At 38.6% G+C, this 16801-nt stretch overlaps 1 protein-coding gene across 1 annotated transcript in view; it reads left to right on the forward strand.

Moving 5' to 3' along the window:
• The first annotated feature begins 14326 nt into the window (after positions 1–14326).
• Positions 14327–16801, forward strand: part of LOC130358862 (twist-related protein 2-like) — a 50684-nt gene continuing 48209 nt past the window's right edge. The window contains exon 1 of the mRNA XM_056562757.1: positions 14327–14854. Within this exon, the coding sequence (XP_056418732.1) occupies positions 14327–14815 (489 nt within the window). The 3' untranslated portion in view covers positions 14816–14854. The remainder of the gene's footprint in view (positions 14855–16801) is intronic.

Genomic DNA, 16801 nt, shown 5'->3' on the forward strand with positions numbered 1-16801 from the left:
TCCATGCAAATCCCTTATTAATGCCTCAAATGTGCATGGCGCTCTCCCACTTTGGAGCTCTGTCGTATTTCAAGGCGACAGTTTACTCCAGTTTAGGGCCACATATGGGTTATCTCTGTACTTGGGAGAAATTGCCTAACAACTTTTAGGGGCTTTTCCTCCTTTTCCTCCTTATGAAAAGGTAAAGTTGGGGTTTACTCCAGCCTGTTATTGCAAAAAAATGTAACATTTTTACACTAACATGCTGGGGTTTCCCCATACTTTTCATTTTCACAAGAGGTAAAAGGAAAAAAAATTGTAATGCAATTTCTTCTGAGTACGGAAATACCCCATATGTGGACATAAAATGCTCTGCGGGCGCACAATAAGGCTCAGGAGTGAGAGCACCATGTACATTTGAGGGGATTTGCACAGGGGTGGCTGATCGTTACAGCGGTTCTGACATAAATGCAAAAAAAGAAAAAACAATCATATGTGACCCCACATGTGACCCCATTTTGGAAACTACATGCCTCACGGAATGTAACAAGGGGTACAATGATCTTTAATGCCCCACAAGTGTTTGACAAATTTTCGTTAAATTTGGATGTGAAAATGAAAATTTTGTATTCTTTTTAAAATTCTGGTGTTATCCCAAATTTTTCATTTTCACAAGGGGTAATAGGGTAAAAAAAAACATAATTTGTAACACCATTTCTTCTGAGTATATAAATACCCCATGTGTGGACTGTGAAGTGCTCTGCTGGCGAACTACAATGCTCATAAGAGGAGGAGCGCCATTGAGTTTTTGGACAGATAATGTGTCTGGAATTGAAGGTCATGTACGTTTACAAAGCCCACATGGTGCCCCCCACCCCCACACACACACACATGTGACCCCATTTAGGTAACTATACCCCTCAAGGAATGTAAAAAGGGGTGCATTTTCTCCTATTACCCCTTTTAAAAATATAAATTTGGGGGAAAACCAGCATTTTAGTGAAAAAATGTATACATTCATTTACACATCCAACTTTAATGAAATGTTGTCAAATACCGGGGGGGGGGGTGTTAAGGCTCACTGTACACCTTGTTACATTCCTTGAGGGGTGTAGTTTCCAAAATAGTATGCAACGTGAAGGGTTTTTTGCTGTTCTGGCACCATAGGGGCTTCCTAAATGTGACATGCCCCCCAAAAACCATTTCAGAAAAACTCACTTTCCAAAATCCCATTGTCGCACCTTCCCTTCTGAGCCCTCTACTGCGCCCGCCGAACACTTTACATACACATATGAGGTATTTCCATACTCGAGAGAAATTGGGTTACAAATTGTGTGGGGATTTCTCTCCTTTTTTCCCTTGTAAAAATTCAAAAACTGGGTCTACAAGGACATGCGAGTGTAAAAAATGCAGATTTTGAATTTTCTCCTTCAATTTGCTGCTATTCCTGTGAAACACCTAAAGGGCTAACACACTTACTGAATCCCATTTTGAATACTTTGAGGGGTGCAGTTTTCATAGTTAGTAAAATGCTAAATTTTCAGATTTTTTATGAAATTTGGGAATTTTTCACCAAAAAATGATGCAAGTATTGGCGAAAATTTACCACTATGTTAAAGTAGAATATGTCATGAAAAAACTATCTCGGAATCAAATTCATAAGTTAAAGCATCCCAGAGTTATTAATGCTTAAATAACAGTTGTCAGATGTGCAAAAAGCCCTCTGGTCCTTAAGGTGAAAATGGGCTTCTTCCTTAACCCCTTAAGGACTTATGACGTACTGGAACGTCATGAGTCCGCTCCCGATCTATAACGCGGGGCCACGGCATGGCCCCTCGTCATAGTGGGTCGGCCCGTGGCTAATAGCGCGCAGCATTGATCGCGCTGCTGCGCACTATTAAGCCTTTAGACGCGGCGTTCAAAGTTGAACGCCGTGTCTAAAGTGAAAGTGAAAGTATGCCGGTTAGCTCAGGGAGCTGTTCGGGATGGCCGCGGTGAAATCGCGGCATCCTGATCAGCTTACAGGACAGCAGGAGGGTCCCTACCTGCCTCTTCACTGTCCGATCACCGAATGACTGCTCAGTGCCTGAGATCCAGGCATGAGCAGTCAAGCGGCAGAATCATCGATCACTGGTTTCCTATGAGAATAGATTTCTAGATAAGGGTTATCTCGTATCAATTGTTGAAGGCACTAGAAAAAAAGCAGATCTTATCGTAAGAACAGATCAAATAAAAAAAACAAAGTTTAAACTATAAGAAAAAAGATAAAAAGGAGAAAAAAATAAATTATTGTACAGCATTTGTATCTCGTTATTCTAGAGATGCCAAAAAAATAGAAATTATTTTTAAAAAATTGGGATATATTACAACAAGACCCTTTTTTAAAAGAAGCTCTAGGAACTAATGAATTTAGGCCAAAGTTCATTTATAGGCGAAAACAGTTGCACAAGAAATTGCACCTTCATACCCTAGATTAAATACAAATATAATGAATAAAAAAACAAAAAAAGAACAAGAAACACTGAAAGGATCGTTTAGATGTAACGAAAAGAGATGTGGTACCTGTTCACATATAGAAAACGTGAAACAGAAAATAAAAAGTGCGTCCACTGGTGAGGAAATCCCTATAAAATCCAGATTAAATTGTGCTAGCAATTTTGTCATTTATGTGCTCGAATGTCCGTGTGGGACCCAATATGTGGGCCGCACATCTCAATCACTTCGAAAAAGAATAAATTCACATAGATTTAATATCAAGCATAAATATTTAAAGCATAGTGTTTCCCGTCATTTTTTAACACATCATAATGTAGACCCAGGGTTGCTACGGGTGATTCCCGTGGAGCAGATAGCGGAAAGTTTACGTAGATTCTCCACTTTATGTAGGAGAGAAAGTTTTTATATTTTTAAACTAAATACATTGATTCCTAATGGTTTTAATGAATGTATTGAGCGAGTATAAAGAAAATAGAAATTTTTGGTATTTTAATGTTTCGTCCAATGGACAATTGTTTCCGGGTGAACATGGGGTCATAGATCCATATAAAAGTAGTAATTGTGTTAGGAATAGGTATCCCTGAGGAAGGGGAATTTTCTCCCCGCAACGCGTCGGATTGTATGGATTATGAAATAAATTATTATTTTGAATGAAGTTAAGTGCATTGCAGTGATTTTAAAGAAAAATTTCGGACGGATCCGAAAAAGAAGTGATCGATTGACGGTGTGCCATATATCTGGACGGCGTGGTGGAAACAAACTTGTTCGAAGGCTAGCCGGATTGAGGGGGGTTTAAGGACGAAAAAAAACTCTCGCCGAAGTAAGTAAAATTGCGCTTGGAAAGTTGTAAAGTGGCTGCATATGAATATCGATCCTGTCCGCTCTCCTATATTTGTTTTTGTGTTTCTTCATTATATTATTCGGAGTGACGAGTCACTTGCCGAGGAGTATTGATGCGGAGAAAGGACTGATATAAGAGATCACTGGTCGTATCTATGGGCTTTTGAAAGTGTGTGAGTGGTTCTAGTAACCACTCACCAAGTGTAAGTGTGAATTTTATTCATTCAAAAGTGTTACCAACGGAAGGATTAGTACACCGCTCCCAAAAAAAGTTTTTTCTTGTACTACTTTCTGCTATGAGAAACCAGTGATCAATGATAAAGATCAGTGTGTGCAGTGTTATAGGTCCCTATGGGACCTATAACACTGCAAAAAAAGTGAAAAAATAAGTGAATAAAGATCATTTAACCCCTTCCCTATTAAAAGTTTGAATCACCCCCCTTTTCCCATAAAAAAAAAAACTGTGTAAATAAAAATAAACATATGTGGTATCGCCACGTGCGGAAATGTCCGAATTACAAAAATATAACATTAATTAAACCGCACAGTGAATGGCGTGCGTGCAAAAAAATTCCAAAGTCCAAAATAGTGCATTTTTGGTCACTTTTTATATCAAGAAAAAATGAATAAAAAGCGATCAATAAGTCCTATCAATGCAAAAATGGTACCGCTAAAAACTTCAGACCACGGCACAAAAATTGAGCCCTCATACCACCCCATACACGGAAAAAATAAAAAATAAAATTGTCAGAAGAGGACAATTTTAAACGTATAAATTTTCCTGCATGTAGTTATGATTTTTTCCAGAAGTACGACAAAATCAAACCTATATAAGTAGGGTATCATTTTAATCGTTTGGACCTACAGAATAAAGATAAGGTGTCATTTTTACTGAAAAATGTACTACGTAGAAACGGAAGCCCCCAAAAGTTACAAAACTGCGGGTTTTTTCCAATTTTGTCGCACAATGATTTTTTTTTCCGTTTCACCGTAGATTTTTGGGTAAAATGACTGATGTAATTACAAAGTAGAATTGGTGGTGCAAAAAATAAGCCAACATATGGATTTTTAGGTGCATAATTGAAAGAGTTATGATTTTTTAAAGGTAAGGAGGAAAAAAAGAAAATGTAAAAACGGAAAAACGCTGATTCCTTAATGGGTTAAGGAGTTAATGAACTTGTAGATGAGTTGAATAGTAAAGTGGCAATCTTTGCAGATGATACTAAACTTTGTAAAGCGGTAAACACTATTGAGGAGAGTATACTGTTATAAGGATCTGGATAGGTTAGAGGTTTGGGCTGGGAAGTGCAATGTGCAGATGAGGTTCAACACTGATAAATGTAAGGTAATGCACAAGGGAAGGAAAAATCCGGGCTGGGATTATGTATTAAATGGGAGAACGCTTGGGACGACTGATGTGGAAAAGGACTTAGGAGTCTTAGTTAACAGTAAATTTAGCTGTAGTGACCAGTGTCGGGCAGCTGCTGCCAAGGCAAATAAAATCATGGGGTGCATGAATAGGGGCTTAGATGCCCACGACAAGGAAGTAATTCTACCGCTGTACAAATCACTAGTTAGACCGCACATAGAATACTGTGTAGAGTACTGGACACCAGTGTACAAGAAAGATATAGTGGAGCTGGGGAGGGTTCAAAGACGGGCAACCAGGGTAATATGGGGAATGGGAGGACTACAGTACCCAGAAAGATTATCAGAATTAGGGTTATTTAATTTAGAAAAAAGAAGGCTTAGGGGCTAATAGCTATGTATGAATATATCAGGGGGCAGTACAGAGATCTCTCCCATCATCTATTTATACCCAGGACTGTATCTATAACAAGGGGGCATCCTCTACATTTAGAGGAAAGAAGGTTTCTACACCAGCACAGACGGGGGTTCTTTACTGTAAGAGCAGTGAGACTGCGGAATTCGCAGCCTGAGGAGGTGGTGATGGTGAACTCGGTAAAATAATTAAAAAGGGGTCTGGATGCATTTTTGGATAATAATAACATTACAAGTTATGGATTCTAGATCTATAGGGACAGAACGTTGATCCAGGGATTTATTCTGACTACCATATTTGGAGTGGGGAAGGGATTTTTACCTCGAGTATGAGGATTTTTTACCTTCCTCTGGATCAACTCAGTAGGGACTCATTAGGGATATAGGTTAAACTTGATGGTCTGTGGTCTTTTTTCAACCTTGTGAACTATGTTACTATGTAATAGGTACCTTTTGAGATTGTCATTAATTTAGGGTCAGTCCATTGTACTGGAAACAAAAAGTACCTTAATACCTTATTAAATAAAAGAATGTGTCACCTGGATGTTTTCTATTTCTATTTCCTAACTGTAAATCATCTTCTACTTAATTTTAAGTGCATTGTCATGGAGGTGGCCATCTTGTCTAAACTTTCTGTGCAGCATTAAGAGATACAGCAGCCCCATGGAAATTTGATACAGTGGACTAAGGGGACCTATTGACCTATATGGCAGAGTATTCAAGGCAGGTGCTCTGACATGTGCAGAGTCAGTGTGCAGAGAGAGTTAGATATTAAACAGTGACTATAATATCAACTATTATGAATGATCTAACCATGTCCTATTAATCCACTGGTCTAGCCTGTCAATGTCTTCATGCATGTAATGATAAGGAGACTGCTGAAAAGTTTCCTCTACTAAACAAGAAGTACCAGAGTCTTATTACACTTTGTGGCCAGAGTGAAAATTGCAAGATGTCAGGATTGTTTTTTATAAAGATAGAAAAATAGATAAAAAAATTAATAAATAAATAAATAAAAAAACATCACCAAAAATGATGTTCAACATAAAACTTAAAGAGAACCAATCACTAGTTTTACCCTATACAATCAGTGGCAACACATAATAGAGGTTAATATCACGTGTTCTGCCATGTCTGGATGTCCACTGGTACATCTATAAATGTGAAGTAAACAACTTTTATAAAAGGTCACATGCTTTATGTAAATGAGCCTCACTCGGGCGTGCGGCTGCTAAAGTAGTCATGGCTACCGGAGCAGTAATCACGCCTATCCAGGCTCAAATAACACCTATCCAGGTATGATTGAGCAGCTCACTCAGGGTCTGATGTCATTTCTCAGAGGTAGGCTGTCAATGATATCTAAATAGGAGTGATTAGAGCCTGAATGAGCGTGAGTACAGCGTGGGGAGCCGTGACTTCTTCAGCAGGCCGCATGCCTGGTGACTACTTGAGCATGCCTGGTGACTACTTAAGTCTCATTTACATACTGCATGTGACAGTTATTAAAGTTGTTTTTGCCAGATTTACAGACGTGCCAGCAGACATTCAAACATGGTAGGACACATGATATTAACCTCTATTACGTGTTGCCACTCATTATATATGGTAAAACTTAATGACGGGTTCCCTTTAATTTAAACAACAGGTCATTTTGTGATGTCACATTCCTTTTAACTATGCCTTTATGCCTTTATCTTCACAACAGTGACCTTTGGGTTACTCATCAAAGGTATTTTTATGTATCAGCATTCATGATGTCTTGGCTTAAAAATAACTGATCACCAGCTCCAGATGTTATTGCACCAAAACAGCACTTATCTTCCTCCAAGATGACTGATGGGTAGAGACCTGGTTCAAAGAGAATGACATTGCTTTGCTGGCATAAATGCTGCCTTCTGTTACTTCCTTATATCTAAAATTTAGACTCATCAGTCCATAACACCTCCCATATACCACATGTCGGGTTTCAATGTTCGGCCACAAATACTCATCTTTTTGTCTTTTGTTTTCTCGATGTTGGCTTCTTGACAGCTAAACATAATTTCAAACCCACAATGCTGAATTGTCTATTATAGTGGAAGGATGGACGGAAATCATTGTTTTTATATATCTATAACAAGAGTAGAGCTTCATCTTCTATCTCTCGAAGATGCAAACAATTATTACCATTATTATTATTAATATTATTTTTTTTCCTTTTAATCTTGTAGTAATCGTTTTGGGGGTCTACTAGAGTTCCATTTTCCATAAATACATGGCCTTGCTTTCCTTAAGACAAATGTTTAGATATTCAGAAAACAAACATCAAACAAACAAACAAAGATCCTGTACATAACCTGAGAAACATCATTATAACATAATACCCAAATATGTGATGATAAATTCTAATTCATATCTGAGTGCATTTGTAGATTTACTTTCAGTACTAAAGCTACAATATTGAAATCTGGTTCTGTTTTAGTTTTACATTCTTATTCCATACTGTTTTCTTTAGATGATAATTTGTTTTATCCAAAGTTACAGGGATGTGTACGACATGCTTGTACTAATAACTAAAGTTAATAAGTAGAATGTTAAAAGATGTACCAAATGGTTATTCATGTTGTCAAATTAAGTTGACCATACAGAATAGGTAAACGTCAGCCGAACATGTAGATTTATACGAGATCAGCTGACCATAATATGTATAGAAGTAAAGCATCCCATCTGTCCCCTGATAGCAGATGTCAGTGGAAAATAGGATGGAGCATGCTGCAGTTCAACATGCCTGATCCTTTGTTCTCATGGGAGACAAGTCGCTGCCAGAGGCAGCAGTTTATTCCCCTCTGCCCAATGAAAACACTTGCATACTTGGCTGAGCCGAGCCTGCATGTGCATGGAGGTAGGATATAGCGAAAGAGCAGCAGAAGGAGAGAGAGGAGACAATTTGTCTTTTATCTCTCTTCACCATTATGAACCTTTTAGAAAAAAAGAAAAACAAAAAAACTTACAAAAGAAAGTTATGTGCAACTCATTGTTAGTATGAATAAGTGAGTATGATATTAGAGATGAGCAAATTTTTGAAAAATTTGATTCGTCCGATTCGCCAAATTTTCATGAAAAATTTGTTTTAGTCTGAATTTCTTCATAGTGAATCGATATAAAAAAATTATATTTCTGGCCTACAGAGAGCCCCAATAGGGGTGTAGAACACTTTGCCTTGCTGTTACACGCATAGGGTGTGTGCTGGGTTAGTGAAACAATAATACTGTTATTCAGTATGACATGCAGATTAGAGGCGTCGCTATTAAAATCACTGTCGCAGAGCGGCACAATGACAGAGCCTGGAGGTGGCATCAGTATGAATAGACCATATAGTGGCTGAATTACACAGCCTAGAGTTGGCAGCAGCATGTAGTGGCTGAATGATACAGCCTGGAGTGTGTGGCAGCATGAGGAGAACATATAATTGCTGAATGACACAGCCTGAGGTGACGGAAGCATGAAGAGACCATATAGTGGCTGAATGACAAAGCATGGAGGTGGCGGCAGCATGAGAAGACCATACAGTGGCTGAATGACATAGCCTGGAGTTTGCGGCAGCAGGAGGCGGACATATAGTAGCTGAATGACACAGCGTGAAGGTGGCGGCAGCATGAGGAGACCATATAGTGGCTGAATTACACAGCATAGAGGTGGCGGCAGCATAAGGAGACCACATAGTGGCTGAATGACACACCCTGGATTTGGCGGCAGCATGAGGAGAACATATAGTGGCTGAATGACACAGCCTGGAGGTGGCGGAAGCATGAGGAGACCATATAGTGGCTGAATAACACAGCGTAGAGGTGGCAGCAGCATGATGAGAACATATAATGGCGGAATAACACAGCCTAGAGATGGCAGCAGCATGAGGAGAACATATGGTGGCAGAATGAGACAGTCTGGAGGTGGCATCAGCATGAGGAGGACATATGGTGGCAGAATGAGACAGCCTGGAGGTGGCATCAGCACGAGGAGAACATATGGTGCCAGAATGAGGTGGCCTGGAGGTGGCAGCAGCATCAGGAGTCCCGAAAGTGACCCATTGACAGAGTGGTGCAGTCAGTGGCAATACCAGTTCCCGGTGACAAAGGTGGGTGAAAAAAGGAGAACTTGGCATTAGATGTGTGGCATCAGGCAGGTGGCAGGAACACACACTGCTCTCTGTCCCTCTCTGTAATAGAACGCTGATGTGACTGGGAGGTGAATCGCTGCTGTAAAAATGCTTTTCTGTGCAACTCACAGTGCTGTCTGTCCCTCTCCCTTTGCAATTAAAGGCTGATGTGATTGGCCGCAAGATGGCTGCCGATTGTATAGGGCTGTGACATCACAGGGGTGGCTGGCTGCATGCTGCATTTGATTCAGGGTCATCCCGCTGACCCTTGTTCCCGCCTTCCCAGGATTCCTTGCCCCATGTCCTCACATGTTGATCTGCCATTTTACATGCCCTGGAGCCTGGACCACACTAAATGGAGTTTAATGAAGCGATTCACGCAATTGAATCGCAGTGATATTTGCATTCATTGTGAATCCAATTTTTCCTGAAATTCATAACAAATTCAAATTCACCAGATTCAATTTGCTTATCCCTATATGATCTATTACATAGGAAGTATGGCACGTATTTTATATTGACCTTTTCTTCACTGCAAATAAATAAAATAAGTAAATAAGTAAATAAAATTACAGGAGGTGGTTTTGCCATTTTCTCTTATTTGATATTTTGTTATTGATATAATGTTTACAAATTTTGATATTAGGTTTTTACTATAAAATATTCAATTGAAAGAAGATACATTTTCAGCCCTTCACAACATAATAAAATAATATTAAAAAATATCCAACCTGATATGTTGCCATTGTTGACAATAAGTAGATTTCCTACTACTACTACTAGTTTTAATAGTAAATAGACAAAGAACAGTGTAATTATGTATCTTATTATGTATCTTCACTGTTGCTCCTTATCTTCCCTATTGATTTTTATCCAATTTAATTGATTAAAAGCCTGTTATTCATATTAACCATATAGTTATTTCTTTGTATGTTTATTAGTTTATAACAATTATTTTGATCATTATATCATGTCGAGAAATACATTTTTTTTTTCTTTTACTTCAGAATGAAAAAAAGCAAAAGATTGAAATGGAAAATGCCAATACGTCAGATAATGCAGGAAAATATGTGTCCAAAACCCTTTTTTTTTCTGATGAACATTTTTGTAGGTATCAGAATAGAGAAGGGGGGGAAGGTTGCTTTCATGTCTTTCTGTATTGCGTCCTGATGGGTGATATGGCATGTACCATAGTGTAATTAAATACTGATGTATGCGTAGTAGTATGCCAGTATTAGTAAGTGTGCCTGATTGTTTTTCCAAGAAATCAAGTTCTTCCGAGGAAGGATGGACTGAAGGTGAAGACACGTTTGTGGCTTATGACATTCTTGTGAAATATTGTTATTGACACATTATAAGAAATGCTTCTCTGTATGTAAGAGTGAAATCAGAGGCATCCAATGTAGAATTCAATGCTAATATTGAGTCCAAAGCAATATAAACAATGTACATGTAATTCACGGACAATTATAAAAGTACATGTCAACTCTTTCATAGCCATATCTATACATGCAGTAACAATGAAAAAGCATTGAGAATCGATATAGCGTCCTCCGACATGTATAATGTATCCAGGAAGTGCACAGACTAAATTGACATATACCTTTAGGAGTGATGGGGTTAACGCACATGGCAGACCACAGGACATCAAAGATAATGTGCTGGTCATGACACATCTGTATCTTATTTGGTAAGAATATGGTGCTAATTGTTCACATATGACAGCGCTGAACCCTGTTCAGAGCAGCTTGTTGCATTAACCCCTTCACAGCTTGACACTATAGGTTCCTGCTTAAAGGGGTACTCCGGCCCTAATAGATCTTATCCCCTATCCTAAGTTGTCTGATCGTGAAGGTCCCACCGCTGGGGACCCCCACAATCTGTCATTCAGCACCCACCAAAGGTGGGTGCTGAACGACAGATTGCGGGGGTCCCCAGTGGCGGGACCCCCGCGATCAGACATCTTCCATAAGATGTATTAGGCCCGGAGTACCCCTTTAACTCTTCCAATGCCGAGCTATCTTATAGAAGTGAATAAGCCATGTACCAAATTGCATTTATTAACCCGCATCTTTTGTAGGTTTCAGTTGGGCATTTCCGAGGTGAAACATAATTGACAAGAGTTTGCTATGAAAAAAAAACAAATCTCGCAATGAACTGGTTAAACTAAGACAGGCGGATACTGGAATTCTGCACCGGTCAACAGGTCTGAAGTAAATGCAAATTACAACTGGTATGTCTGTGAGTCCATGCTGAAGTACAAGCTGGTCTGACTGCTATTGTTTATAAATCATATTACCTTCGTTGGCTTTTCTACTATATATAACTTTCACTGCACGACACCATAACATCTGAGAACAGCTGAGAACCGTAGGATGTTTACATCTTCAACAATTGATCTTTATTGCTATGTCAGTTTATCTTCATTTTTTGGAAACAATATTGACCATTTATTATACTAGATATTTCTTATGCATGTAAGACACACAAATGCACATAACACGTTAACGGAAACTAAAAATTAAGTACATCATTGGTTCTAGGAGACAATATTTACATAAAACAGCAGTGCATCGGCATTTTTTTGTAGAATTTTTCACAGTCTCTGGAATTTTTAATGCTCTAAGTATAGTCTGTACAAAATATCACAAGGTAAAAAAAATTGTACCAAAAAATGCTGAAAATGTATGATAAAAACCTATGGTTTATGTAGAAGTAGGAATTTTTTCCTAAGTTTAAAAATAAATATATTCAAGAAATATATTGGAACCCATTAAAATTGAATTATCTTTCCAAACTACAACCAAAATATATTGATGAAATGTGAATTATCTTACATGAACCATTATCAAAGTTAGGAAATTATCTTCGGTGTTGACTTGATCCAATGGATGGCAGATCGTTTATGGACATCAGGTATGTATGTCAGTCATTTAGAAGTGAAGTGTATACTAAGTCTAATAAGTAGCTAACTGTGTTTAGTCAATATGAATACATTTTGTATAAAAAGATAGATTTCTATTCCAGATGTGGACAAGTGCACAGCAAGTGTAAGAGCTCCACGTGTGCTCGCCCTTGGACATTATAATATAACCTTCATGTAAAGTGGATTAACATTGCTCCATATACTAATCCCATGTTAAGAGATTACGTAGGGTGTGGATCACTATGCACGCTCACTTCAAAACAAAAATAAAATAAAAACAATCTCTCATATACATTTGTATATAAACTGTACATACAACTGTAATCTTAATCACTCATATACATCTCTGAATCATCTTTTTCTGACAAAACTGTAAACGTAATCATTTGCTTACGGTACAAGGATCCATGGAGAAGCTGCACTTACAACCACTATGGCCATCGCTACAAGAATGATCACACAGCTTTCTTTTAGTACCGAATTAAAAACCTGCAAACACACTGTCTGGTAATGTAGCATAAATAGGGTGCATAACCACATAAATAGAAAGATTTACCATTCAGGAAATTATTCAGGAAAGGTGACAATGCATGGCATCATTTTAGGACTTAATATATATATATATATATATATATATATATATATATTTTTTTTTTTCTTTATTGTTTTTTTTTGGGGGGGTCAGGTGGGGGGGATTCATTTATGTATGGACAGCTACAGTTACTTCCATTGGTTACATGCCACATATGCATATTACATAATGGTAGGTATTGTTTCTACCTTAAGCAGGTTTCATAACATATGCAGGAGAGTAAAGTGTTAAATGATGTATTTTATTGGTTAATTAAAAAGATTCAAATTGCACACTTAGACAATTTTAGTCTTCTATTTATGGATTGTGCTACCATACATAAGGGTCTTGAGTTGTCTTGAAAACCGCCCTCTTTTATCTACTTAGTTAACCACAATAAATAAATAGATAATCTATGCAGTGTAAGTACTTCGAAGTCCCATTGTCCTATTTACTATTGTCTGTTTTTCTTGGAACAATAACAATATTCATTTAATCCTATTTATACAAGGACAATTCATCTTTTAGACTGTTCTGTAGCCTGGGTGGATGTATATACATATCTGTATATTTTACAATTGCCAGCTGCATTGCAATGTGTCTATTTCCCACAGTGTATCTTGCTAGCCCAATGTTATTTCCAAGCACTACTTGCAGCTTGTTCTGATCAGGGGATTTGGGGACACCAGCGTCTATGTATCTCTTTGGGAAGCACAGAGTCATCTTTTCATCATCTGGTTAGGATTTTCTCTGGTAGATCCTTTCATAACTAGACACGTTTACCCTGCTGCTCTCCTAGAAATCACTCTGTCACCATGAGACAATGTCATTTTATAAGATGGTCCTTCTCCTTGCAGTTACATTTTTCCATGGAGAAATAACAAATTCTTCACACACAGACAGCATAGTGTAACTTTTGTGACTAAATGATGAGGTGTCCAAAAGATTTAAGGGGTTGCAGAGATTCTTTGGAAAAAGCCTCTGTACCCCCTCAGTGGCGCCTAAGGGGTCTGATGCCGCCTCTTTGTTACTTTTTTCTTGATGGGCAGTCTGTTTCAGCCTTCCGTTCACTGTGCATCTGTGCCTGCAGGGCTAAAATCTGGAACCCATAATGTCCAGCAACGTTTATACTACCTTTCCATGATGGATTGGTTTTGACTGAAGGAAAGGAGAGAGGGAGGGGGCGTAAAGAAGCTATTTAAAATCAAGGAAGAAGAGAGAAGTCTTGAATCCCTCCTACAATGTTATTCAGTTTTGGCGATCCAATCAGAAGAAGCACCAAGCCAATTTCTTGTGAAATCCCTCCTTAACATCCAAAATGAGGAGTGAAAGAAAAGAGGGAAGGATTGGTGCATTATTCGGGAAGCCTGCTAAGTTCAGGAGCGCACACTCTGTGTGAGGCAGCTGGGAGGTACAACTGTCTACCAATTGTGCTGGCACTGCCACCTAGCCTTTCACATTTCTGTTCCATATTGAATACAGACTGTTGCTTCTACCACTTTAAAAGGTCCTGGCAACGATAAGGCAGCATCCCCTTGTTGGCTCCTGGGGGAGGATCACAAATAGGGCTGAGGCAGCAGGGACCAGTGCATACAAGATGAAAGAAGAAGGAGCATGCCCTGATTCCCCTGAAGGCAGCCTGGTAACCAGCGAAGAAGAGGCTGAGCGCCAACAGAGGAAGGCCATACGTAAGCGCACAGTGCTGGTAGGCAAAGGTGCTGAGGGGAGGGTGCCTGTTTCACCTCCGTGCAAGCGTAACAAAAGGAGCCCCCAAATAGATACATTTGAGGATGTACACACTCAGAGAATCATTGCCAACGTAAGGGAGCGGCAGCGCACACAGTCCCTAAATGATGCTTTTGCAGAGCTCAGAAAGATCATACCTACCTTGCCATCCGATAAGCTAAGCAAAATACAGACCCTGAAGCTGGCTTCTCGCTATATTGATTTTCTGTACCAGGTCTTGCAGAGTGATGAGCTGGACCACAAGATTGCCAGTTGTAACTACCTTGCCCATGAAAGACTCAGCTACGCCTTCTCTGTGTGGAGAATGGAAGGTGCCTGGTCCATGTCTGCATCCCACTGAACCCACCAATGATGCCTCTCTTGTCTGCTGTTTAAGAAGGTATGTGGATATCAGGAGGCATGTTAAGTTTTATATATGAAGTCTGCACTATATGCCTATTCCTTAAAAATACAATATCTTATGACCTTGTTGGATTTATTATGATTTAAAACGAATTATAAATTTCAAGATATCAGGGTATGATACATTTGTGCCAAGAACAACAGAAGTACATGTTTTTCTCATAAATCCAAATAATCCAAATTCCATACAATCTAAGCTAATTCTTTGAATTCTGGCATGAAAAGGCATATGTTCTCCCATTGTTAGTATCTGCGCTCTCCAGCTGTGTTTAGCCCACCTAACGTCAGTGATATACGACCTTCCTAGCAGCACGCTCAGTCTTGCAGGAGCACATGTCACTTATACCTTTGCCATATGAACTTGCAGCTAAACAGAAAGGGACGTCATGCGCTCCTGTTGTAAATTAGACAATGCCACGGTAGGGCTGACCTAGGCCACATTATCACTTTTCATGGCTAATCATGTCTCCTGTGTAGATGCTAGGAACAAGCACTTCCCTCATTACACTATCCAGGCTGATTGAATTGTACAACCAATAACCGGTTCACAACACTTAGCTGTAGGGAAGGTGCACCGTGCATTGTCTAAAATTTACAGCCCACCAACATGGCGTGACATGTGACCATGGTTCACTAGACAATACAGTAACATAATATAAACTGATAACATAGTAAAATAGAATATGTTATAGGTATAAAGAACTAATCTATATAGAGTCTGCCTCTATATTGTAATACATACCTTTAATATTCAATAAAACCAAAGTGATCCTGAGACCTTAAACTTGTTCTCCCTAAGGAGAGTATTTCCCTAATCTTACATTCTGAATAATAAATAATATGCTATGCATTCTCTGGTCTGAAGTCCAATGAGTAATAGAAATGGCCTTTAGATAAAATATATTCTTATTTCTCATCCTCCTGCATTGGGCATCCAAACCACAGACCCTAGTAGATAACACTTTCTATCTCATTTGCACTTGAAAGGTATAAAATGCAATAAAATCAACATCCTGACATGCATATAATCCAGCTATGGGATCATCTACAAGATGACAGCTCATCAGAACTTTTGTTTATTATTATTATTCAGTTATTTTGTAATTTATTATTATATTTGAAACATTACATGTTTCAAATATGATTTTTGAACAAATATTGACACGTGTTTTGCTTTAATATCATGGTCACTATGTTATGGTTAATGTCACTACATAAGTGTCTATCTCCCAAGGTCCAGTAAAAAGATGTATCTTGAGTTCAGGCTCACTCTACTGTTAAAGAAGTCTTTGCAGGAACGTAAGAAAACCTCAAGAGATCACAGAGCTCACATGAGCTGGAGTGCAGATCTCCGCAGCTCAGTTTGCTTCACACGTTGTTTGTTTTACATAGATTATTTATCTTATGCTGACAAGACCAATATCAAAGCTGCAAGCCGCCATTTGGTCAGAAAACTATCCAGCTAGCATGTTTTGGAGCACGAAGCTCAATTCCAGTTATTTTTTGCATTGGGGATTTTGTAATCTAAACATGGTTTTTAGTCTCTGAACACATGGTGGGCTGCAAGGCACGACAATGTGGAATTTTGTTGTATTAACAACCTTGTTACAGAATACATAATGTGACTGGGCTTACATCATGGCTTCATATGTTGAAGTAATCATTCTACTATCCTATGATATACACTCAGTAAGTAATAAAGTGTTTATATTCCCTGAAGTCGTATCATAAACTGTTAAAAATCGGAGGCAGTGGAATTCGAGTCAAGTGTTCCAAGGCTACATAGACATGGATTGTCATTACCCATGACTCTACCACATGCTACAACCAGGGTAGGTTTTATAGAGAGCGTTCTGTACACATACAATATATAGGTTAGTATCTTAATGCAAGATAACTTTTAAGGGGATATTCAGATTTATTC

The sequence above is a fragment of the Hyla sarda genome, chromosome 2 (assembly GCF_029499605.1).
Source record: "Hyla sarda isolate aHylSar1 chromosome 2, aHylSar1.hap1, whole genome shotgun sequence".
Lineage (NCBI taxonomy): Eukaryota > Metazoa > Chordata > Amphibia > Anura > Hylidae > Hyla > Hyla sarda.